Source organism: Athene noctua, chromosome 2 (assembly GCF_965140245.1).
Source record: "Athene noctua chromosome 2, bAthNoc1.hap1.1, whole genome shotgun sequence".
Classification (NCBI taxonomy): Eukaryota; Metazoa; Chordata; class Aves; order Strigiformes; family Strigidae; genus Athene; species Athene noctua.
Window position 1 is genome coordinate 103,366,940 of NC_134038.1, and position 24,381 is coordinate 103,391,320.

General features: G+C 36.2%; 1 protein-coding gene across 1 annotated transcript in view; it reads left to right on the forward strand.

Moving 5' to 3' along the window:
* Window positions 1–24,381, forward strand: part of ATP9B (ATPase phospholipid transporting 9B (putative)) — a 168,070-nt gene that overhangs the window by 50,064 nt on the left and 93,625 nt on the right. Inside the window, exons 7-8 of the mRNA XM_074899760.1 lie at window positions 377–428; window positions 17,955–18,049. Coding sequence (XP_074755861.1) covers window positions 377–428; window positions 17,955–18,049 — 147 coding nt within the window. The remainder of the gene's footprint in view (window positions 1–376; window positions 429–17,954; window positions 18,050–24,381) is intronic.

Genomic DNA, 24,381 nt, shown 5'->3' on the forward strand with positions numbered 1-24,381 from the left:
CACTGTGTTTCCAATTATATATGCTGTCAGTTTTGCTCAATGAAATTATTCTTTAAAATATTTCAGTTAGATATTTATATTCTTGAACTACTGTTTTCAGTCAAGAAAATGTAAATCTGTTGTAGTTCTTCAGGTATTTATGATTCACTTATAAAGAGCATCTGAAAGGATTAGCTGCTGTTTGCTTATTGTATAATTTTTCGAAAATATTGATTTCTGAATTGCAAATGCTGAATGTAAAGTACTGTGAGAAATCCTATTTTAATTGAGTTTCAATCCAAGTGTGACCTTTTAGTGATAGATCTTACTGGACATTTGATTGGAATTAACTTTTTTTTCCTACTTAAAAACAACCTTTTTTTTTTCCACTCCTCAGAATCAACGAATCCCATCCGACATGGTGTTTCTCAGAACATCGGAAAAAACTGGTATGTTTTGATAATTCACGTTGGTTACGTGATAAATTTGTGGTTGCAGTAAAATTTTAGATTGTGCATTGTGGCCAGTTTGAAGTGCTCAAATAGATTGATGGTAGATCTACTAATGGGAGAGTGTCCATATGTGAGAAATACAGTATGCTTGGACTGTAAAACAGGAGAAATCCTACTGTGAACATGAGACATTTATAGGTATATTCCTCTAAATAAATGATTTTATGAACTGTTATAACAAAATGCTTAGGTACAGCAAATATTAAGACTACTTTATATTTAAAAGACTACTTGTTTCATATGACTTGACATTATTTTAAATTATTTACAACTAATCATTATCTTGCAACACACATTTAAGTATCATCTGTATTTCATTTATTAAATTGAAAAGAACTGAAAACCGAACCTAATATTTTCATATGTGATCAAAATAACTGAAAAATATCTATTATAATGTAAAAACTTGAAATAACTGAATTTTTTTACTTAGAAATAAAACTGTCTTTTTGGTCAGTCAAAAAACCAAAAGTATTTCCTTGATTGTGAGAAAGAAAAGTACTTCTCCTTAGCTCTTTCTCTTCACGTGGTGATAGGAGAGTACTCTTAATCTTTGAGAAACAAATATCTCCTTTATAGGAACCCTATAAATTATAGCTGTTTTGATTAAAGTTTAGAAATTGCTATTGGATGCCACCCATATAACTCAAATGAGTTTCCCTCCTTTATATTACCATTTCTCTTCAGATCCTGAAGAACTGTCTGATATTTGTCAGACAGCACTAAATTTCGCAAAGCTAATATTGGTAAACCCTGCATTAGTAGCACTTGGTATTTCACTGTGGCACTGGAGTTCTATCATATATTGCAGATAAAAGGCTAAATTTGCAGAGATCGTTTGTAAGAGAAGACAAATATTTCCGATAGCCTACATAATACTACTAGAGCTATATATTTGCTGAAAGAAGAAGAAATTACTGTATGGTTACTGTGTCTTGCTAATGACTTTGAAATGCTGATTAGATGCACTAGATCATCTATAACTGGTCTGGACTGACAAAATTTCCTAGTAGTCTGTATATAATCTCCACCTTGGTTAACCACCCTCTGGTTCAGGATGCATGGGCTTTTTCTTTTTATTCCCTCCCACAGTACTGCATTTTATTAAAATGCATAATGTCTGACAACTCAAATCTCTTGGATCCAGCATGATTTAAAAGAAATTGATAATTTTTTTTTGACTACTCACAATGTCATCTTTTCCTACTGACCCAAAAACTGTTTCAACTGAAATCACAGCTCCTAGAAAAGTTGAAAGTAGGAGGACTTCTGCACCAGTAGAAGAATTACTTTAGGCTACTTGCATGCAACATGTAAGAGGTAGAAGGTCAATGTGTGTTGATCCAAAATTTTCTAGCCTTCAATAGCTGTGTTGGATTAGGTGTTACATATTCAGGCATTCGGAAGCAATCATCATCCACTCCAGCAGGGGTATGTATCAGTTATAATTTCTTTAAGTGATGTTTGCACAGTAGAAATGTGTAGGGAACTCAGTATGTAACATTGTGTAGTATTTGCTGTTGTAGGGGCATCAAGAACTGTTCATCTGGTGAGAGCTAGCTTGGTGTCCTTAACTAGGATCCTTACAGCAGTTGACATCAGATGCATTGTCACTGCTGGAATAAATGAACAAGATGACACAGTTGCCTAATTTGCCACAAAACAAGTTCTTAAATTATGCAGTTTGCATATCTGCACTATAGCATGTTTTCCTCCCTGTTAATTCTTAAATTCCTGGATTCTGTTTGTGAGGTTATAAGGCACTGTGTAGTCTCTGTTTCCTGTAGTACTGTTAGTTGAAGGATGGTTGTCAATGAACAATACACACCAGAAATGCATCTGTACAGGATACCTCTGTGTCTTGATTAGAATATATATGAGTAGTAAATCTTGAAGTACCATAGTTAATGTAAGTTAAACTATCTCTTTGTGAAGATATATATGGAAGAAGGGGAACAGGGTGAATCCCTATGTCAGAAATGGGTGAAGAAAAACATTTTTGAAAGTAAAGTTCATCAAGTCTATTTCAGTGTCAGTGTTTAAGTCTACTTCATTCAGCTTTCTTAGAATGTCATAATTAAATTTTCCTGTAAGAAGCTGAATTAATTTGCTTTCTAGGAAATAAAGCAACTTACTTTAAAAGTTTATGTCGTAACAGTAGACTTTCCATAATTGATATTAAAAAAAGGCTTGTGAGCACTTTGAAAGAACTGTGTACCTACTATGTAAATGTTCATTAGAATGTAAAGTGAGTAAAAGGGCAGATTGAGTGAAACCTTCCCAGAATTCTGATATAAATTACTTATATACACTTCTGCTGCACATGGAATGTGATTTTTAACATTGAAAATGCACCTTTTTTAAGCATGCAACAGGCTAACTAGTTATATTGATGTTGCACTTTGAAAACGAAACAAACACCAAAAAACTAATCCCCTGAACTTCAAGCATATGGCAGTAATTGTTTTTTGACTAAAGACTGAACACTTATATCGGTAATTGTTTCTTCCTGGATGTTGCAGTTTTGACTGATTTATGGTTTAATTTATAGTTGACACTTTAAGTACTTTGTAAAACACATTAGTTTTTTGCATGGTTTTATATTCTATATGTAATTTTATTTTATCTTCTGTGCAATAAAACAGTTTAACTATAACTTGTTACTATAAATCTATAAAGAATAGAGTTTGAACTAATCTTAAAATCCAACCCACCCTGTAAGCTTCTTTTGGGGCAAAGTACTATTTTCCAAATTCAGTATTTACACTACATATTACTGTAGTATGTAGCACTGCAGTATCCTATATCTTCAGTCAAAAAATAAGCTGTTAGTTATAAATGGGTAGTTTACAAGGTTCAGCCTGAAACAACTTCTTGTTTCCTTTTATGCAAGTGTGGTACCATGGAAGAAATGACAGTGGCATGTGCTTGTTTTGCTCCCCTTCCATGTCTCACCCATTCTCCAAATGTACTTTTAGGAATGTTGACTTTTTTAGTATAGTTTTTACTCTAAATAGCAGAGGCTGAATCAAGCTTATTTTGTAAAACTGAATTCTTATTAGATGTCTTCTTTATCAGATACATTGTCTTTATCTAGAATGATACCTTCATTTAGTCTGATATGATGATGATGCTAATTGTGTACATGCATCTAATTTCTAAGATTCATATGTTTGATTTTTTAACCAGACTTTTAGAAAAGTTCATTTAAAGATTAATGTAGGTGGGTCTTTGTATTCATGTTTGACAGCCTGTGACATTGATATTCCTCTCTTTCATGAATGGAGGCAGCTAGATGGCTGAGTTTAGAGTTAGGATTAATTCCTGGGTGGGTGGAGCAGGTAGAAATCACTCCTCCGATATGAATTCTTTGCTGCTGTCAGGCTCCCCATATAACAGAGGTTTCTACAAGACCTTCACTGACTTCCAAAGTAAAATTTTTTAAAAAAAGAAAAACAACAAAAAAAACCCAAACCAACAAAATCCTGGAATAGTATCTTGGTTTTATATATTTAAAAAGGGAGGAGGGGGGAAGATTAAGGCTGAACCTTGATTTTGATCATTACATATAGCAGAGATGACAAGCAACTTGGACGATTTGTCCCATTTATCAGCCTTCCACCAGATTAAAAGAAATTTTCGTGCTGAGCTGGCTGCAAAAGATGGTTTAAAGGTTATTTTCATTTGGTGTATAAGCAGGCCTCATGCCAAAAACAACTGACTACCTTAGTGGAAAGCTGTTATGCAAATGTAGGCAAGATCTCTGTTATAGCAACAGAAAGCTCCCTAACTGAAATTAAGCTATATCCTAAGTGGCCTTTAACATAGATTTTAGTTGTTTGGGGTTTTTTTTTAAATTGCTTGGCATGCTTTCTACATTTTATTTGTCCTACATGCCATACCAATTATATGATTATAATTATAATAATATAATTATAGATCAAAAGCTAGACAGGGCATTCCAGACATCACTGTATAACTTTATAATTGTCCACAGGAACTGCCAACTGAAGCAGGTGTTAATGACTTCAGCATTATAGAAATATTATCAAAGATGCTGTGTTTGTAAAAGACAGAAGAAAAATTTCAAGGATAAACTCCTTCCTCCTCTAAGCAACTCTTTCCTTCTCTAAGCTAAAATCCTAGTCCTCCACCTTGGTGGTGCCTGGTGGTATTGGTGCCTTGGTTCAGTGCGTGGTTTCTGATCCAGGCCAGCTATTCCTATGCTAACACACAAAAGTGTTCTGATGGGAACTGGAACTGGTCCTTTATGAAAATCTGGTGCATGTCTTAGTAAGACTTGATATCTCTGAAATATTTGTGCTCTGTTAACTTTCAAATGTGAAATTCTGAGGGAAACACAAATTTGATAAGGTGACTACAGTGTCAAAACGAATGAATGAAGCTTAAATTTTTCTTTCAACCTTTTTATTATCTACCTCCAGTAACCTCAGAATCTTACTATTCATGGAACAAAAGCTGGCATATGCAGTGGATGGTTCTGAGCTGAGGTCCTAGAACAGATGACTGCTAGAGATAACGGCTCGGCTTTTCTTTTGTTCATCTGGGTCTTTCATCTTCTTGTTTTTCAGAAAAATTAAAGGAATTTCATATCCTTGTGATCTTTGGTCTGCCATATTTGATTGAAACTGGTCACAAGTTGAAAGTTACTGGGAGAAAGATAGCATGGTGGAATAGTATTGTGCATGGAAATAGGGCTAAAGCCCTTGCAGCTGGAAAAGCCAAGAATTGTTTGTATTCTGTACTACTGCTAACTATTTAGGCTTGTGACAGACTAATCACAACACTGTTATGATACTGGTTTTTGTTAGTAGCTTTTTAGGAGGATAAGAATTGATTAATCTTAGTTAAACTGTTCTTTTTGTTCCTGAGGTCTCCCTCATCACAGATAATGCTTTGTGATGGTATGGAAAGAGCTGGGTTTTCTCTTCAGCCGTTCCTGGTAGAAACTGAACTTCCAAGGGGTAGAGTGGAAGTGCTTTTACTGGTCTACTTCAACTTACCTGACTGCTATTTTAACCTGGTACATCTGTCTTTTGCACAGAGTTAGAATTTTTTGGCAGACACTTGACTCTAGGTAGCATAACAGCCACTGCTTCTGGAAAAAAGTAGTTTTCACAAGAGGCATAGTACTGCATTAAGATACTCCTCTAACAAACTTGTAAAAGTTAGTAAAAACTGTAAATGTCTAGTAAAATACGGTCCACAAATGCATTTTAAGACATCAGCTGTGGAGATTCCGTGGCAGCTATCGAATTGACAAAAAGTGGGTGTTCTATGTATTGTTAGAGGTGATACTCTAGAGAGAGCAACTCTCACTAGCTAAGCAGTTCCACTGCTGTCAAGCATGCGGTCATGCACAAGTCATCATCATAAAACAATTTTGTTATTGTACGCCTTTAAATCCAGTATATAGTAATTTACTGGTGTGAACATTCCAAAATACTCTGTGTATTGCTACAGCTGTGCAGTGAGAGCAATAGGGAAACAGGAAATCAGTAACAAATTCTCACAATCCTTTGATTGAGAAGAACCTTTAATTACTTTTAAGGTAATGCCAATTGCACAGTTGTTACATCGGGTATTTTTCAGGCCTGCATTAGATTGTTTTGGTCTTACCTATGTGAGTACTTTAGATGGTATCTCAGAATCACAGAATGGTTGAGATTGGAAGGGATCTCCAGATATCTGGTCCAACACGTGTGCTCAAGCAGGGCCACCTAGAGCTGATTGCCCAGGACCATGTCCTGACAGCTTTTGACTATCTCCAAGAAGGGAAATTCCACAGCTTCTCTGGGCAAGCTGTGCCAGTGTTCAGTCCGCTAGTTAAAGAAGAGTTATTTTGAAAATAATGAATTCCTAAGCATTTCTCTATAGAAAGAGAGCATTGTGCTTGCAAATATGCAGAACATTTGCATCTTCATACAAAATCCCAAACTCACTGCAAGTAAATAAAATAAAGGTGATTCAAGCAGTATCTACTTACTCTGGACAGTTAGGAATAAGTGTTCTACAAACACCTTAATTGTCTGGGCCCCAGCCTGTTCTGGAACTTCACATATTTGAAAATCAAACCAGAGGAAAACTGTCAATTTGAAATTCAGTTGCACAACTGATGTCACTTTTTATCTCTTTATAAAACCAGCTACTGCAGAATAATAAGGCTGAAGGAGCTGTATTTGTCACACGTTCTGGAATTTTCTGTTACATTTAGAAAACAAGCGTTCTAAAACCTACCTGTCTGGGAACTAAAATGCTTTGAAAATCTATTGCTATAGAGAATGATAAATGACTAGAGTTAAGTTTTGCACATACGGCCAGATAAAAGTTTATCTTCAGGGCATGAGTAGCTGCCAACAATCTGTCCAAACTACTTTAATCTGTTTCTATACTTCAGTTCCTATTCTGTTTTTAACATTTGATTTAACTCAGGCTTGAAATGCTTTGGTATCTGCTTTAAGCCACTGAGTAATACTGATTCTATGTGATCGGTTACTTGTTTAAGATATAGTCAGTATGAGTGATATGTGGTGGAAGGAATAAGTCTTGGCAGGCATTAAGCTCCTAATAGTATTGCCTTCTCTCTGTTATTGATGTAAAATTATGCATTAAAATGTTATTAAAAGACATGATCATATATTTTATTCTATAATTATTTTCTGTGCATACTTGGGTGACTAGCACAATGCATGTGTTTCATTAGATTTGTAGCACAATAAACAGTAACAAAGAAATATTTTACTATTTATTTTTCATACCAAAAAGAATCCCAAACTAGTAAGAGTTGAACAAGTTGATCTGTAAGGAGGCTGTGTATTGCATTAGGCATAAATGTGCTGGTCCTCCTTCTCCAGCGATAATGCATTTCTTCAGAATTTTAGGGCATTTAGTGGCTCAGCTGCAATAGCAATCTGAATATCTTGAAATCCCAAACAATTCCCCCAATTTTGGGAAATGGCTTAGAAAAGATGAAGGTGAGAAGCCTTAAAGCAGATCTTGAAGGCAAGACAAGCTGGGAAAACAAACTATATGCATATTTATAACTGATAGACCATGGATATGTTGTTGAAGTCTTTGAAAATAAAGGACAAATTGCTCTTGCAGAAGTTAGGTTCAAGAATTCCTTGTGTAGAAGCAATTTATAATATGTTTTCCATAACGTATCTGTTCATAAGATTGATGCCATGCATTATGTTTTTTTAAAGATAATGTCACCTTCTTCTTTTCTTAGATTGTTTAATTCAGTTTTTTTTTTTCTTTTACCTGAAGGCTTTTCTAGGCAAGCTGTTAACATTAACTTGATAATTCTTTTAAACGTTTGGAAAATGTCTCTTGGTGGTCCTCATCTTTATTATGAGGTTTAATGAGGAGTGATCTTGTAGTAGTTTTAAAGTTGTCTCACTAAAAATTTAGAAATGATCCTCAAATCGATCTTAATGTATTCATAAGGAAAGGATGGCTTGCACATGTTTCTGTCATTCTAACTTTTATATGGGGCTTTTGAGGTATGTGGCTGGCTGAGTTGAAATGGAAGTGTGTGTAGACTTGAACTACCGTAGTCTAGCAGCATTTTCCAGTGGTAGAAAACCTATCTTGTAGAGTACGTGGTTGAGGAGAGCACTGGGTTCTCCATACAAGTGCTATGGGCCATGTTGCCACACTGTCATTGTTCTTGGTACGTGTGAAGGGTAAATTAAATTTAGCTCAAATATTTAACTTCTTCAGTTACAGTTCTGATTGCCGGTGTCCATGTAGCTTTTCACAGCTTTCCTCTGTCTGTCAAGTAAAAAGAAATTGGAAAAAGTAGAAATCCTCTGCTTTTTGCTGTGATGAAGTCCAGTGATAAATCCTTGCAGCTGGGTCTGTTGCTTATTCCCAAGGCTCTTGTTTGGTAAAGGAGAATGTGCTTTTCCCCCCGCTAAATTTTGAATCAAAGATTTATCGTCTTGTTTTTCACATGCCTATTGTAATCTGGTGGCTTTGTCAGCTCCTTTGACTTGTACTTTTCTGTGTTTAAACTTTATGAGATACCAAGGCTTGGATTCCTCCTTCTTCTAATTTAGTGTCCCTCAAGTTGATTACTATTGCTGCTGCTAAAATCTTCCTTCTCTGTTTGCTTGTGAGCTCTGCTTTCATCAAGGGAGAAAATGGTTCTTAAGTCAGCTGCAGCACTCCTCTTTGAGGTGTATATGTACATATATTTCTAAAGACCAGTAACACAAGAAAATACATGTGCATTAGCGAGGTTGATGGGAAGAGCAAGTTCTGCTGTGCTGTCAAAACTCAGCCTGTTTAGTCAGTATTCTTGAAGTATTTTGAATGTTCTGAAACTTTACATGTGGCATCAATGTTAATATGTGCTTTGCATTAGGATCAGAAAATTGATTGGATTGATTTTAATTTTTCTACTGAAATTTAAGACAAAAAAGAAGGAAAGGTAGTTAAAAAGTCCTAATTCCTGATTCCATTTCTGTTAAAATAGGCATCAATTTAATGATTGTCCTGTATAATATACTGCATATCTGACTGTACATTGTAAGAAGGATGCTATTGAATCTTTAAGCAAGCATGCAAGAATAATTCTCATAATACATTTTAAATAAGAACCAACTTTCCAATTGTAAACCAGAATGTTTTCCTGTGAAGACCAAATGAGCACTGTATTAAGGACAGATAAATGGAAAATTCCAGCTGTACTCTGTACTTAGACCAGAATAATGGTTCAGATAATTAAAATATCAAAATGGATGGTGTTTGTGGAATAGCTCTTGTGGAATGGTATCAGTGTTAAGACAACTTTCCTGTTTTAGTGGGGCCTTAAAATGGTTTGCAGTGGAGCCACTTTTGCGTTAAGACTTTCTTGTTGCAAACGGTTCCGTTTCATCCCTTTTACATATCCAGATGTGGAGCATATTTTGTATCAAAGTAGTCTTTAAGCTCATTGAAATTAGCTTGCTGTAGTAGGTTACACTAAGTTGGATTTTTCTCTTACTGTTACAATTACTACTTCTGGAAAATATTTTCATCCTTGATTCATTTGAAGGAAGATGTACATCTACTGCTTGTTGAGAAGCATGTTTCTAATAGTAACCTATGTAGTAGATACAACTAATATGTTGAAGATGTGCGCAAAATTGGTTTACAAATGAACGAGCAAGGCTGAAAATGTTCTCAAGATTCTTGGATTCAGGGGATGTTTTTGGATCATTCGTACAACAAATCACCATAGGTTATTGCAGTTCTAAATGGTAAAAACAACTAGAATAGCAGACTAAGTAAATGCACAAACAGGAGGTAGTGTTAGTGAAAAGTATTCTGTATAAAATGTAATGGTAAAGCTGACATCTGCCAAGTACACTAATGATTTTCATACCATTATAAAGTGCTATTCTGGCCTCCTTCACCTTATTTTGATCTGAAAAGTGAAAATTTTTTCAGTGTTCTAAGCATTCTGTATGACAGAGTTTTTGAGTTTGTCATTAAACTGAAGATGTAAGTAATTCACATTATCTTTTTTCTGTATCGCTAGGTTTCTCCAAAAAGATTACTAGTATACATCAGAAGATTAGTGTAGCAAAGTGGTGCATCAAATCCTATTAAATGGAAAAGATGAATTAATGTGTTTGAGTATCCTTCTATATATCTCAAAAAATATAAATCAGTAAGTTAGAATTTACTTGGAACACTTGTTTGCTCTATATAAGAGAATTCCATAATGTTTTTAATAGAGATAAAAATTCCTAAAGCGTACTGAATCAATATCGCAATTCAAAAAAGACGCAGTGTGATCAAGCTTGGATTAAAAGCATCTGTGTGCTTGTCAATAACGAACTGTGATGAGTTTGGGGGTATCATATTGACTGTGTATTAATACATGGTATCCTATAAGACCATCAGCTGATTGTTTAGAATGTAAATGAATCTGTTGATGGATCCAGTGACTGATGGCTTAAATTCCAATTAATCAATTGCTTCATTGGTTTCTTAATTCAGATCAAATATCTCAAGTACACACAGCTCTTTCATGGTCTTAAGAGAAATTAATGCTTTAAAACTAATTTCTTGTATAAATGTCACTACATTTTTTTGATTGCATCCTATGTGATGGCATTATAGCTTAAGTGTTTGAGACATTTCAGGTGTCTTGGGGTTTTTTCCTCCTTAGAAGCTATCATAATTGAAAGCTTCTTGTTATAGCAGTAAATGAAACTCTGTACTCCAACATGTCATCTTGGTGCTGCTATTCATCTTGTCATCAGTTTAAAATTTTCATGCACATAGTCACTTAAGTAATATAAATGATTTAAAGATTAAGTTGTTCGTAAATGATCTGGTGTTAGGTGTGTGAAGTCAAAGTCCATTTTTCTTTTGTTGGGTATATTCTAGTAACCCATCTCTTTCAATGCTTCTGACTTAAAGCAGGAGGACTGGTAATACTACCAGACAATATATAGCTGTTTATGACACCACAGCTCCATGTGCCTTGTTTCCCAGTGACCCATCAATTAATTCATCAACACTTGATGCAGGCTCTTTACTGTGACACTTATACCAGTTGATCTTAATTTGATTGCCGTTAAAACCTTCCTTTCCTGACAACTGTTGTCAATTATACAAAATAAAATCAAGTATTCATAAGTAGGCTGTAATAGGATATAGGCAGACAGATTTAATAATTCAGTTTTGCTGAGGCTTGAAAGGCATTAGTTGTAGCTGTTGTTCTCATTTGTAAAAAATTCATTGGATACAGCTCTTGAGAGAGAAGGCAGACATAATTTTATTTATTTAGATTTGACTCAGAAGAACACAGACATGTAATGGTAGTTTAGCATTTTCTTTGTTTAAGAATAACTGACATGAATTCTTATCAGTTACATATTATAGAAAGTAAATGAAATTCAATTTGATGATTTTTTTTTTTTTGGCTTAGTGCCCACACTCTATGGTGTTTTTTTGATGATATATCTGTAAGGGAGTGTGGAATTCAACCTTGCATTTATGCAGACAAAACAATACCTTTTCAGGACTGGGTTGGTTGGCCTTTAATATGCTTCTAAAATATGCATATTCCTGCATATCTGCTATATACAACTAAATCATAGTCTCCTCCCTCCGATGCATCTTCAGTACAGTATGACATTAAAATATGTGCTATGGCTTATTTGAATTATACCTATAAGTTCTCTTTAGTGCTTACTGGCAAGTCTCTTTTTTTAAGCTTGCTGATATCTGGCAAAAAATATGCAAGCAGAAATCCTTTAACTTCAGTGTTCTCCAAGAGAAAGTTAAATAAGGTTTTCAGAACTTCTGTGTTGTTGACTGGCTTCTTATATACTATTCTTTGCTGTGTATACTGACGTTTGTAACAAATACAGTGTGTGGGCTGACTGTTAAGGCTCTGTGGAAGGAATTTGAATGTACTTGTGAAATCTAAAAATGGAAATATTTTTAAAAATAATTTCACTTGTAAAATGCTGATTAAATAGGTGTAGTTGAAGACAAGATCTGTATTAAGTGATTGCTCAAAGCAAGAGCAGAAAAAGTGAAGGACGGAAGTGTGGAAGTATTTTTATAATGATGGATCATTCACTTTGTCATTTTTTAATGCTAGTCAGAATAAGTTATTCCTTAGGGGTTTTTTCCCCTGAATTTAGAATCCTCTCTTCCATCTCATCTCATAACTTAACGCTTCTTTCTCAGATCCTTCTTCCAGGCCAGGACCTGGGAGTGGTTATTAAGTTCTGGATACAGGACAAGTGGGATAGTTTAGTTTCTTATGGCAAGAAAACCATCTTACTTTCTCATCTTGCTATTAGTCAGGAAAGCTGGCTGGTCCTGGAAAGCAAGTGCTTTATGTATTAGCATACTTCCCCACCTCTCTGTAAAAAAAAAAAAAAAAAGCCAGTAGACTTCAGGATAAAGAAGGAAGCAGGGAGGAAGTTTTGTCTTTTCATGATGCTCCTCTACCTAAATTTTTCCTTGCCTTTTTCAGAATCTGATTTGCAGGAAATTTCTGTGAGCTGATGCATTAATTTTGAGGTATTTGGGTTCAATTACCTGGTCTTAGATTATTCAAGAGTATTATTGCCTAACAAAGAGCATGAGGCCATACTTGTATAATTGGTAGGATATTCTGCTTCTGTCTGATTATTTTAGGACACTGTTAGGCTACTAAGAAAAGTTGCGGTCTTCTACTAAAGAGCCTTTGACTGAAAGAACGATGTATGTAATATACAAGAAAGTATGTAATGCTACAGATGACACAGTGTTGTTTCTGCAGCAGACTAAACCACCTTCTCTAGGGTAGTTGAGATTTTCTTTCCACAGTTATTGCAAGCATCCGTTCTTGATGTAAATTGGATAATTTGGATATTTTTGCCTTTTTCTTCATTATAGCCTTCCATGAAAATCAGGTGATGCAATTTTATATATAATTATTTTCCTTTTGCAAAGCAGATTGTTCTTAGTCTGTCAATACTGCTATTCTGGGTTTCTTGTGTAAACTACACTTTCACTACATGTTCCCTTTGGTAAACAGGCTGAATAGTAGCTAATTATTTTAAGGAGAAATTACCCATCTTTCTGCTTATCAGAAACAACATTTCCAAATGAAACAGGAATAAATAATTAACACACAACAGTTTTAAAAACCCTGTAAGCTAGAATACATTTAAGAAAATATGTAACATCCCAAGTAATAGCTTATTTTCAGAAGCATGTATTAAACACTGTGATTAATACCCAGAAGTGTGTATATAAAAATAAAACTTAAGTGCTTGGTGATAGCACAAGTTTATGTACATTACTGTAATTTAAGGAAATTTAAAGGTACCAACACACAAAGAAATTAATACATAAAATATGAATACTAAGTTTGGTAGTATAAAAAAATACAAGATTTGGCTATCTGATGATGATATAAGCTGTCTATTAATTAACACTATATAATTGGTTTACTTCATTAAGAATCTTCTCTTTCTGGTTGGGGGTGGTGGGATGGTGGTGATAATGTTCCTTCCCCCTTTTTTTAAAAGTTTAAGGCTAAAATATGACCAGCATTTTTCAAGCACAACCTGTATTTAGTTTGAAATTTTTTGTTCGGGGCCATTTTTTTTGGGATTTCTAGAGGTATGCAGGCCCACAAAAGAGGTCACTGATGCACATGTAAATTTAAGGCATTCCCAGAAGCATTTGACACGTACACGTCCTGTATGGATGTTCTGAATGAAGCCGTAAGTCCAGCACACACTGAGTAAGTAGGATTCTCCCTGCTTACTCTGTACTTCAGTTTGACAAATCTAGGTCAGGCATATCATGGCTCTAAATTAGTGCCTTCACAGATGAGCTTTTGTATCTCTGTTTCACAATACTGCTAAAGCTACTGAAATAAACATTATTTTTGTTCAATATTCTGTTAACCCACAAAATAGCCTTTAAAAAAAGATGAGTTTTATCTGTAGTATCTCAAATAACCATCTGCTAATGATTAGCAACATATCCTATATTTTAAATTTACATAATTACTTCAGTTTCTTAAAACTGTTTTCAAGTGCTGCTTTTCCACAGAAAAGCAGTCTTAAATTCTGGACAGGCCTCAAATTATTGAGCTTTTGTTAAAACACAAAAAGTGGAATAGTCATCCTAGGACTTTCCTAACCATACAAATCTCAGATTTCAAACGAAATTATTTTTAAAATCAGTTTAATTTCACTTGGGCAGCATCTTGCATGGACATGCTCTAAATTGATTTATGTCTGTCTTCAACTGATTAGGCTAAATGAATATTACATACCTGTAAATTAGTTTAAATGTGTTCATGTGAAGTTTTCACCACTTTTGATAAATGACTAAACTCTTTAAACCCAGTGTCATTTCCTTAAATCAACCTTTAAATTCTAATTCAGATCAAAATTTTCATTATAAAGACAAAGTCAGATGTTCACAATGTTCAGCTTTGTCCACTAGACTTGAATGAGTAATGCCCTCACTGTATAAAGTTGTATTCTATTCATTCTCCTTTATATATAGCCTTAGGAAAATTTATTATGTTCAGTGTGGAATTGATCTCTTTTTTGTAGACAGCTATTCTTTGGTAAATATTTAAAATACTTCTGATTTTTCCTTTAAGCAGCACACAACAACAAATTTTGATTCTTTGTGTGTTGTAAAGTAATTGTCAGATTCGAGAGTTATCACTGAATTCAGAGCAATTCTTGATGTAAGGTATGGATTTTTATTTTTTTTTCCTGGCAAGTCATGTTCAGGTTAGAAATGTAAGAGATTTTTAACACTGACCTAAAGCATTCTGTTAAAGTATGTAACGCAATTTTATACTACATTTGGTTTGTTGTTTTTTAATTTTGTGATTGGGGAGGAGGAGAAAATGCTTCCAATCATTTCAAACTGGAGCAGTTACAACAGCTATTTTTTTAGAAGACTTTGATTTTCAGTTTTATGTACTGCTGACTGAAACACTTTCCAAAGGTATATTACATGTGACTTCCATGCAATACACAGTGGGGTATAGTTTTTTACAGGTCCAATGGCTTGGTAGGGGTGAAGAGTTGTTTTTATACATTATTTCTAATTGCATGTTTAATCTCCCATGATTCTAGCTTAGTTAAACCAGGCTTAACATCGGGATCTCATAGTATCATTAAAATTACTTACCTCAAATGCTGCGGCAGGTTTGACTAAAGAGGAGGATTGTATTGTTTCAGTTTTGCTGTTGTGATCACTATTGAAAGCTGACTTGGCAGAAAACAGTCCTTTTTTCTAGATAAAAGGGAAACAGGCTATGAGATAACTTATTGATGAAATTAACTGCTGAAGTGGAGAGGAAATGCAGCTGCCCAATACATGTCATAGTGTGAGCTCTATTAAATGAATATATGTGCAGTCAACCATTCACAGGAGCAACACTGGTCTTGAACTGCATTGATCTATAGTATAATTCTAAATGAAATTGATGGAAGAGAGCAACATTGACAAGAAGGGTAAAGAGAGCCATGAAATGTCTTGTACAGGAAAAGTATGATGGAAAGCAGGCTCATCTATGCCATGGATAAGAAGTGTGGTGAAACCGTGGTATTTCTAGATGTTTCTAGGTACCTCACTCTTAATTATTATGTAGTGCATATCACCGGACTCTTCAAAAAGTGCTTTATAGTATTTTATTTTTAGAAGAGAATCTGTAAGGAATCCTGTCAAGAATATAAAATCAGCTTTTTGAGAACTTTAGATACAGCTTTGCAGTTTGCAGCTCTAAGCTTTGGGTGAAATTTAGTTGTGATAATGTGTTCTGAGAGCTGTTTAAATTAACATTTAAAGATTTGTTTAATTACTATGCACTTAATATAAATACAGCTGTTACACGAAGGCTTGTAAGCTTCTTTCAAGACTTGTGCAAAAATGCTGCCTTCTAGTCAGATACAATTTCAGGTGGCTTCTCAAGTATGACCTTTCAGACCGTTCTCATTGAACTGCTTAATTTACAGGTTTTGATGAATAAAACATTGGGTTCTGTTAGATTTTAGATTTTACTTACATCAGGGTCCATGTGTCCTATTAAGGAATCTCTCTCTTAATTTTTGTCTTCACTGGTAGGTACCCTTTCCTGATGTATTGCTTATTAGAGTCAATGCTTTTATCACAGTGTCTTCTTGTCTGTGCATGTTGTGGTTTAAACCCAGCTGGCAGCTGAACACCACACAGCTGCTTGCTCACCCCACCCAGGTGATGGGGGATAAAATTGGAGGAGTAAAGGGAGACTTGTAGGTTGAGATAAGAACAGTTTAATAGTTATAATAAAATAAAACAATAACAGTAATAGGAAGTACAAATGGGTAATGCACATAGCAATTGTTCATCACCTTCTGACTGATACCTAGCCCATTCCTAGCTAGTGATCCCAAAATACCAAGATCCTGCAGTCGCAGTCCTGGAAGTGAGAGAGAGAACCTCTTCCTTCCCAGCCACCCCTTCTTTATATACTGAGCATAACATTATATGATATGGAATATTTCATTGGCTAATTTTGGTCTGGTGGTCTGACCATGCTTCCTCCCAGCTTGTACACCTGCGCACAGGCAGGACCTGGGGAGCTGGAGAGATCTTGATCTCTTAGCAAAAACTGAAAACATCAGCGCATTATCAGCATTCTTCTCATAACCAAATCCCATACTCAATCTAAAAACTCAGTACTAGTCTAGCTACCAAGAGGAAGAATTAACTCTATCCTAGCCAAAACCAGGACAGCGTAAGAAGACTCAAACCCAGATAAAGTCCTTTGACAATGTTTTTTTCAGTTTAATAGCTACCATATCACTTCTAGTGATGAAACTGTTAGTTTTTATTGGATTGATTGAAATATAGGAGGAATTGTGGGTATATACACATGTAAGTCTATACACATTGTTTAACATTTACAAATAACTAGAAAATTCTATTTTCACACTCAGTACACAGTAACAATAGTGTATACAGTTGTTGGGCTGTAGGGTAATGGAAGCTGTAATTACTACTTCAGAAACATTTAAGGTTTCTTTAGTGTAGCAATTGTCAAGAGTATTGCTAAAACTTTACCACCTTTTTTTAAAGGCTTCAAACTAGATGGAAATTGTAGCTAATTGTGTATGTTTTTAATAGATTTGCAATGTTCATGTGCAGTCTTTTTTGAATCTTACATTAGTCATCTATGTAATAGTCTATGCTTGATGATACCCATCAAACTAGTTATTAGGGCAGGGAGAGGCTGTGCACTAGTCTCAGTTTTCTGTTTCTTGAATACTAGTATTCTGTCTGTCAAGCATACTGATTCTTTTCAGTATGTATCAGTCTGTACCTTGAGCTTCCCTGGTATCTTAAGTACTGTGCATGTGTTGACAGGTTTCATTAACCTTGGATGCTTGACAATTACAGATGATTCAAAATAATTTCAGTGTAATACATTGGGGCCTATATTGTTTTAAATAGTATCCATATGAAGGATTTATTTTAAGATATAATTTTCAGATAAGTTTGTGATGTCATACCAGCAAAGAGACAAAAATCACAGGCATCAGTTCATTATTCTCTTGTGTTGGAATTGTGCAAGTGATAATTGTAAAAAGAAAAAAACCTAAACCTGTTTAAAATTCAGCCCACGAAGTTGTATCTCTTCTGATAACATTTGTAAACCTGTTAACCTGTAAAATAGGATTTCTCTCCCTCTTTCATAAACAGGATATTGCTAATTTTATCAGAAAAAATATGCTATTGTGATATCTGTAGCATTCCTGGAAGAAATACACAGACATTCCAAAATATGAATCCTTTTATATGTAGGATGTTTATTTAGAAATGGTTGCACATTGCTTTATTTTCACTCTTCTTAATTTTTTTTAACCCAAACTGAATTTTTGAGATCAAAGTAACTGTTTGATGTCTCTTCATAACTCCTAGGTTCATGTTTCATTCGAACTGACCAGCTCGATGGCGAAACAGACTGGAAACTGAAGGTTGCTGTCAGTTGCACACAAAGATTACCAGCGCTGGGAGTAAGCATTTTATCTGTTTGCTTTTAAGATATCTTCCATGTATGCATATCTATCTCTTATCAAAAAGACTGTTACAATTATTGTAAGTACTGAAAAATACCTGTTACCACAGACTTAGTTTTTGCAATAAATAGGAGATGGGTATCCAACTGAATGTGGAATGAGAAGTTGGTTATGCAAGTACTCATGATTTTACATTGTAAAGAAACTGAAACAGTACTGGATTTTTATCATTCAACTTATTGGTTCTCACTGTGGTTACCACTGAGATCCATACTCTGCAGAAGTGTCACAGTTGTAGTGTTTTCAGCCAAGAGTTACACTGTAAGTGCAAGTCGTACTTGCCTCAGGAACTGGTGCTTTAATCACTAACTTGTAAGATGGGGAAAGAGCAGTCTGCTCTTGAAGGTAGAGTGCTTTTTGTTATCAGTATGCTTTCTGGTCTGACTAGGTGCAATGTGCAAGTTTGTGCAAGAAAGGCTCTTAAGAGTTGCCTGAATGTGTGTATTTTTTGAGTGTGTATATGTGTTGTGTCATGGGTAACTATTAAAATCATGAAAAAGGACACATATATGTCTGTGTATATAGATATACATTCAAAACAGACATGTATCTACAAAAATATATGTAGAATTGTATAAACGTCTCAATGAGAAGCTGAGTTGTATCCCTTGTACTAGAGAAGCTTGCTATTTTACAGGAGAGTTGGCTTGGTGTTGAGACTTCCTCTAAAAACATACTCAAATTACAAGCTTGTGGACATCTACCTGTACAGAATTTCTGGTGTTTTGACACTAACAGTATTTGACAGTATTTAGAGGACTGGGGACAAGAGATGGAACTGAAGATTGGTTGTGCCAAATCAGGCTCCAAGACTGGGAGTTCTGGTGCAAGAACAGACTTTAACAAGTGTTCTGTAACCTGCAGTTGATTTTAGTGTTTGTAACAATGCCTTTCCTGTAGATTTTTACCATTTAATCATTGGCCTATCTTGTTTACTCATTTAAAAAAAAAAAACCAAAACAGATGCATGCATTTAACTAAAAGCCAGTCAATTTTCTACCTTGCTTTGATTTTTTTTTTTATTAAATAGTGCTTTTCAGATAGCTACAACTGTGTCCAACAGCTATAAATTTTTTATTTCCTCTTTGTTTTGGAAGCATCACTGACTGCACTTGGCAAATACAACCCTGTGCAGAGCACTGACTCTTTGAGTTCTGTTTGGTTATAATTTCAGTGTTCTGAGCATGGAAATGTCAGTGATCTGAGCTTTGCTGTTCTGAGGCTGAAATCAGAAGTAAATTACAATGCAGAGGTTTCTCTACACTGTCCTTTGGAAAAGAAAGTTTGAAATTATATATTTATTTTAAAAAAACAAAACAAACCCAACCCTTCCAAATCCATGTCTGAAGCTTTCCCTCCTTGCTGAGAAGAAATAGACCTGACGGAGCAGGGAATTGTTGTACTGTAACTTTTGTTATGTTCTTTGTTAAAAAAAAAATTATCAACAGACTTGACAAATAAATTGTTAAGCAACTATGGAGATAGTATAAAATTAATAGTTAAACCTGCATTTGATTTGAAAGAATAAATGTCTGTACTGTAGTTGTTCACAGTGAAAAATTAAATCAGAAATGGTTGAAGTTGGGGAGTCTGCATTTGAATGGTAGGACATGCAGCCTCAACATCCTGCAGAAGTGAAGGTTTTCTTCAGGTGGAAGGTTTTCTTAGGGGAGGGAAGGACAAGATACCACCAAAGAAATTATTCATGCTTCTTGGAAACAGCAGAGAAGTCAACCGTACAATATAGTAACCATTTCTTCCTTATTTGTTTCCACTTACTGCTGTTAATCTACCTCTGAATGATCTGCGCTGCTTGCAGGATTTTTATATTCTCCCTCTTGTTGAGCTGTAGGTGTTGCTGTAGGAGTTGCATCATCAGGTGCAGTTAATCAAGGAGCTGTGTACACATAAACCTTCCTTGGCTATGAGCAGCAAATGGAAACCACCAAGCAGTTGATGCGCCTCTGCCCCTTCTCACATCACGTGGTTAAGGGGGTCAGCCACACTAACCAAGACTTTGTCTGCATTAAAGCTGACATGTCATCCTGAAGTAACTAACACTGGGTATAATACTTCCTGCCAACTAAACTATCTCCCAGTTTCCATATTGTATGGTTTGATCAAACCATTGACACTTGGTGGTTCTGTAATGAGATCATTTTAAGTGGCTGCTTCCCAGCTGGTCTTAGACTGTTTGCAGTGGTCATGTCATGTATCTGCTTCACTCCTAAGCCCGATCTGTCTGAATATTTTGGGGAAATGGTAGCCTAATGTACCCAAATGCAAATGCTTTTTAGGGTATCTCCACATCCTTCACAGAAGATAATGCTCAGTGCACATCCCAGAAGGCTGTTTCTATTCCTGTGGAAAGCACATTGGTATTTCTCTAATTTCCGCAAAGACACTTTTACCTTTACTGTGATGTCAATAATATGCAAGAGTATCAGCCATCTAAAGAAACTCCGTGGGTGGACAACTTCAGAAGATTAATATGAAGCTCTAAGCAAGTATGAATTTCAAACTAACAAAAAAACAGCATTATGGAATTACTTGATTCTAAACCTAATTTTTTTTAATTCTTAGTAGAGTCATAAGCTGTACCTGTATGTAGGCCCTACATGTATTTTTTTAAAAATTAAAATGCAGTGGGCAGAATTATTTCTTTATATTTACAGTAAAAATGGATACACGCTTTAAAGATGTAGGGATAGTGTTTCGCACCCTTTGAAACTTTACACACAGCTTCTCTAAAAAGGGATGCCTACAATATGTAGTTGAAGTTTTCTGATCAAACAGTATTCAAGCTCTTGTGCACACAGCAGAAAATATTTGAAGCAACTTCGTTAAAAGTAAGGATCACTTGAGAAATCTATTTCAAGTAGACTTTTTCTCACCTCGGCTTCTCCAGTGTCCTCCATTGCTGCAAACTTCTCTTAATGAAACTGAAAAATCAGACAAGTTGCTTCCTAGGTACCAACTTGAAAATGTCTGTTGCTTTGTGAAATACCCCTGTGCTTTGTTTCTGTGTTGAAAAACCACTGTTTTATGGCTATTATCTCGCTAACATGTAGAGTGTGTAATAAGGGCATATGCTTTTTGATAGGCATAAAACTACTTTTCAGAAAGTTGCTGGGGTTCAGAGCAGTCTGGCAAAGGTTAGAATCGGGCAGTGATCCTTCCTTCTGCTAAAAGAAGCTGCAGAGCTGTGATACCCGTCGTCTACTGCTTGCAGTAAGTGCTGCACGAGGCGGGAGGGCATCGCGTCTGCCCCCAGGATCACCGAGGTGGTGAAAAGGCGGCGCTTCAGGAGTCACCTATCGAGATGTTCTGCTTTGGCTTTTTTTTTCAAATCAAGCCATGAATGAAAACTCGTTTCGCTTTAAGGAATTCTGGGAAAGGAACCTTCCCAAATCCCAGATCATTCCCAGCTGATAAGCGCCGGCTTGTACCCGTCCCTGCGGCGCCGCACGGCCACGGCGGTCCTGATGCGCGGAAAGGCGCGCGCGGGGGCGGCCCTGCCGTGCCCCACTTCTGGGGTGCCCCCTGCTGGGCGGCGCGGTGGCGGGAAGGGGCACGCGGTGCCCCGCCCTCAGGTGAGGGGGGAGCCGCCTCCCAGCTGCTTCTGTGGTACTTCATGAAACTAACTTCGGATAAGTTGAAAGACAGGGTAAAGAAAAGGGGTAGAGCGCCATATACTCAGTGCCCGTGAAGAATTACGGGGAGAGCCCAAGAGTTCTAGTAGCCCTGTCCCTTTCAAAGACCTGAAGCTCGTGGTTTAATTCAACACTGCCTGCCTTTAAACTGCCTTGCATGCTCATATTTGTACGGGCAGCTGCAAAGATGGGTTAGGTTTACGGGGTTAACTTTATGTGTGTTTATGGTAAACCAGCAGCTGGCTGGAGGGGCCCGTTCACAAAGAACCTGTTCAGGCAGAGGGGTGCAGAGCCCAGTCTCTAGGGCCCAGTGTTTTGCCCTTGCTGTCTCTGGGTCGAAGTTCTGGGGGTTTGCTGCAATGGATCAGATAGTTTCAGCTAACTTTCAGTCTGAAGTAGCAGTTACTCATTGCAGTAGTGCTTTACTTGGCTTCCGGGGACTCTCCACGCATAAAGCAAAACCTGCTAGACCATCTTCTCCGTGTGCTTGCATTGTGTTTTCAAAGCTGAGGCTTACAGTTCATGTTTTCACCTTAAAACCTATCTTTAATAATTTAAGAGAATGCATTCAAGGTGAACATAAAATGGACTATAATCAATTGCATCATGTGTTGGACAGAATATGCTCTCCATAATTGTGACTCATTTTGATTTCTTTAGTTACCCGATGTAAAGGAGGTGAGTATCTTGTGTTGGCGTGAGCTGTCAGCCGTGTCAACAGAGCAGCACTGTAACCCTACCCACTATAGCACCCACAATAAACAAACCTGCAGACCTTCAGAGCTTTTCTTAAAGAACAGGTGACACCACCAAGATGATCGGTACAGATTTTGTTGTCTTTCTGAAGCACTTAATGTGATCAGAGAATTAAAATTTCAAGAAGTCATTTAATGATGGCTGAGCAGCAAATACTGTAACACCTAGATTAGGTTTCTTACAGTTTCATAGTTATAGGTGGGGCAGTTCAGGCACTAGTATGCATTGAGGCATTCTTCTCTAGCTTGTGTGACCAACTAAATTTATTAACAGCAATGAGGTCACTGTAATTTTCAATAAATGGTGACTTGCTGATTTATATCAGAAGATCCATACAGCAGTAAACAATACCATTTACATTTAATTAGTTTTATTGAACTAAAGGCAATTTTATTTGTAATGAGCTACATGTTATGATTAAGAATGTATTTTAATGATCTTTAAGTAAGGTGAACAAATATTGCCCTTGACCTAATAGGAGATTTTTCTATGTTATTGATAACTTTATGGTGAATTTTGTGAAATTTTTAAAAAAAATATTTTCATTATTGTAACATCATCATTTCCTGACTTTCAGTGTAGAAGGATGAAATGCATTGTTCTGAATTATTTTCAAATGAGACAAAAGTTTAAAAATTTCATCTACTGTTGTATAAAAGCAGCTTAATTTTTATTGCTTGAGATCTGAGTCCTTCATATAGTTTCTTTAATCTAGAACTGTTAGAATCTCCCTACCCAATTCTTACTTTTTGAGTAAGAAAATAACTGAGGTAATTTTTCCCCACTGTCTCCTAAAAGCAGCGTAATTTTAGATGCAGAATACTGTTTCCATTGAACATATGAGTACAACTATTTGGCTTCAGTGAACCCAGCAGTTCAATACTTACAGTATGATAAGAATTCTTTACTGAAGCTGAATTTCACAAAGATCAAGTCCCTCATTAGTTAAATCATTAATAAAAAGTAGTCCTTTTTTTTAAACATAATTAAAGCCTTTGTTTGAGGTAATTTCCCTTCTCCCTGCTTTTATGTAGGGGGAAGCAATGACATAACCTAACCAGGTAAATTTTTCTTGCTCAGTGAGTAGAAGTTATGTTTACATGTAGTCTTGTGTACAAGTCCTTGTTATCTCCTTGTTAAATTCACCATTGTGACTGCTTTCAAGACACCGAGATGAGAAATGCACAGCATCTACTACTGAGAAAGCAGCACTAGGTGAAGGAATATCTTTGTACTCTTACAGTAACCATTATTGTTAAATGCAGTTTGTACATGTTTTGCCAGTTATTAGGCCTAGCATAAGGGACACAGCCAGCATAAAGATGAACCAATAACCAAATTGTATTTGATACACAAGGGTCAGTACATGGGTGAGCACTGGGGGTACAAACAAGTCAGATTATACGTTATCCACATCAATCCCACTGACCCCAACAACGACACCGCACAACCAACAATGGGTGAAATAAATGGTGAAATGCAGTCTCCCATAGAAGGGACAGGAGACAACCAAGTCAACAAACCAAATACATAAGACCAAGGAAGCCACATACTGAATCTCTACACAGCCTGCATTTACAAAGGCCAGACCTGACGGGAGCCCAGTCCCAGGGAGGCAGGAGGTCCTTCCCCAACAGGGAACTCTGCACAGTGCATCCACCTCACAGACAGACACTGCCCCTGCCTGCAAGTGGTCCCAGCTTTTATCCCTAAGTGGGACACCTGACCTTTGCTTACTTAATGCAGACACCTGGGGCTCCTTTACCCAATGGCTCTCCCTGCAAGGCCGGCAGCACCCTGGAGGGAAGCCTAAAGGCAAACTCATCCCTCCTTGTGAAGGGCTGTGGGAATCAACCATGT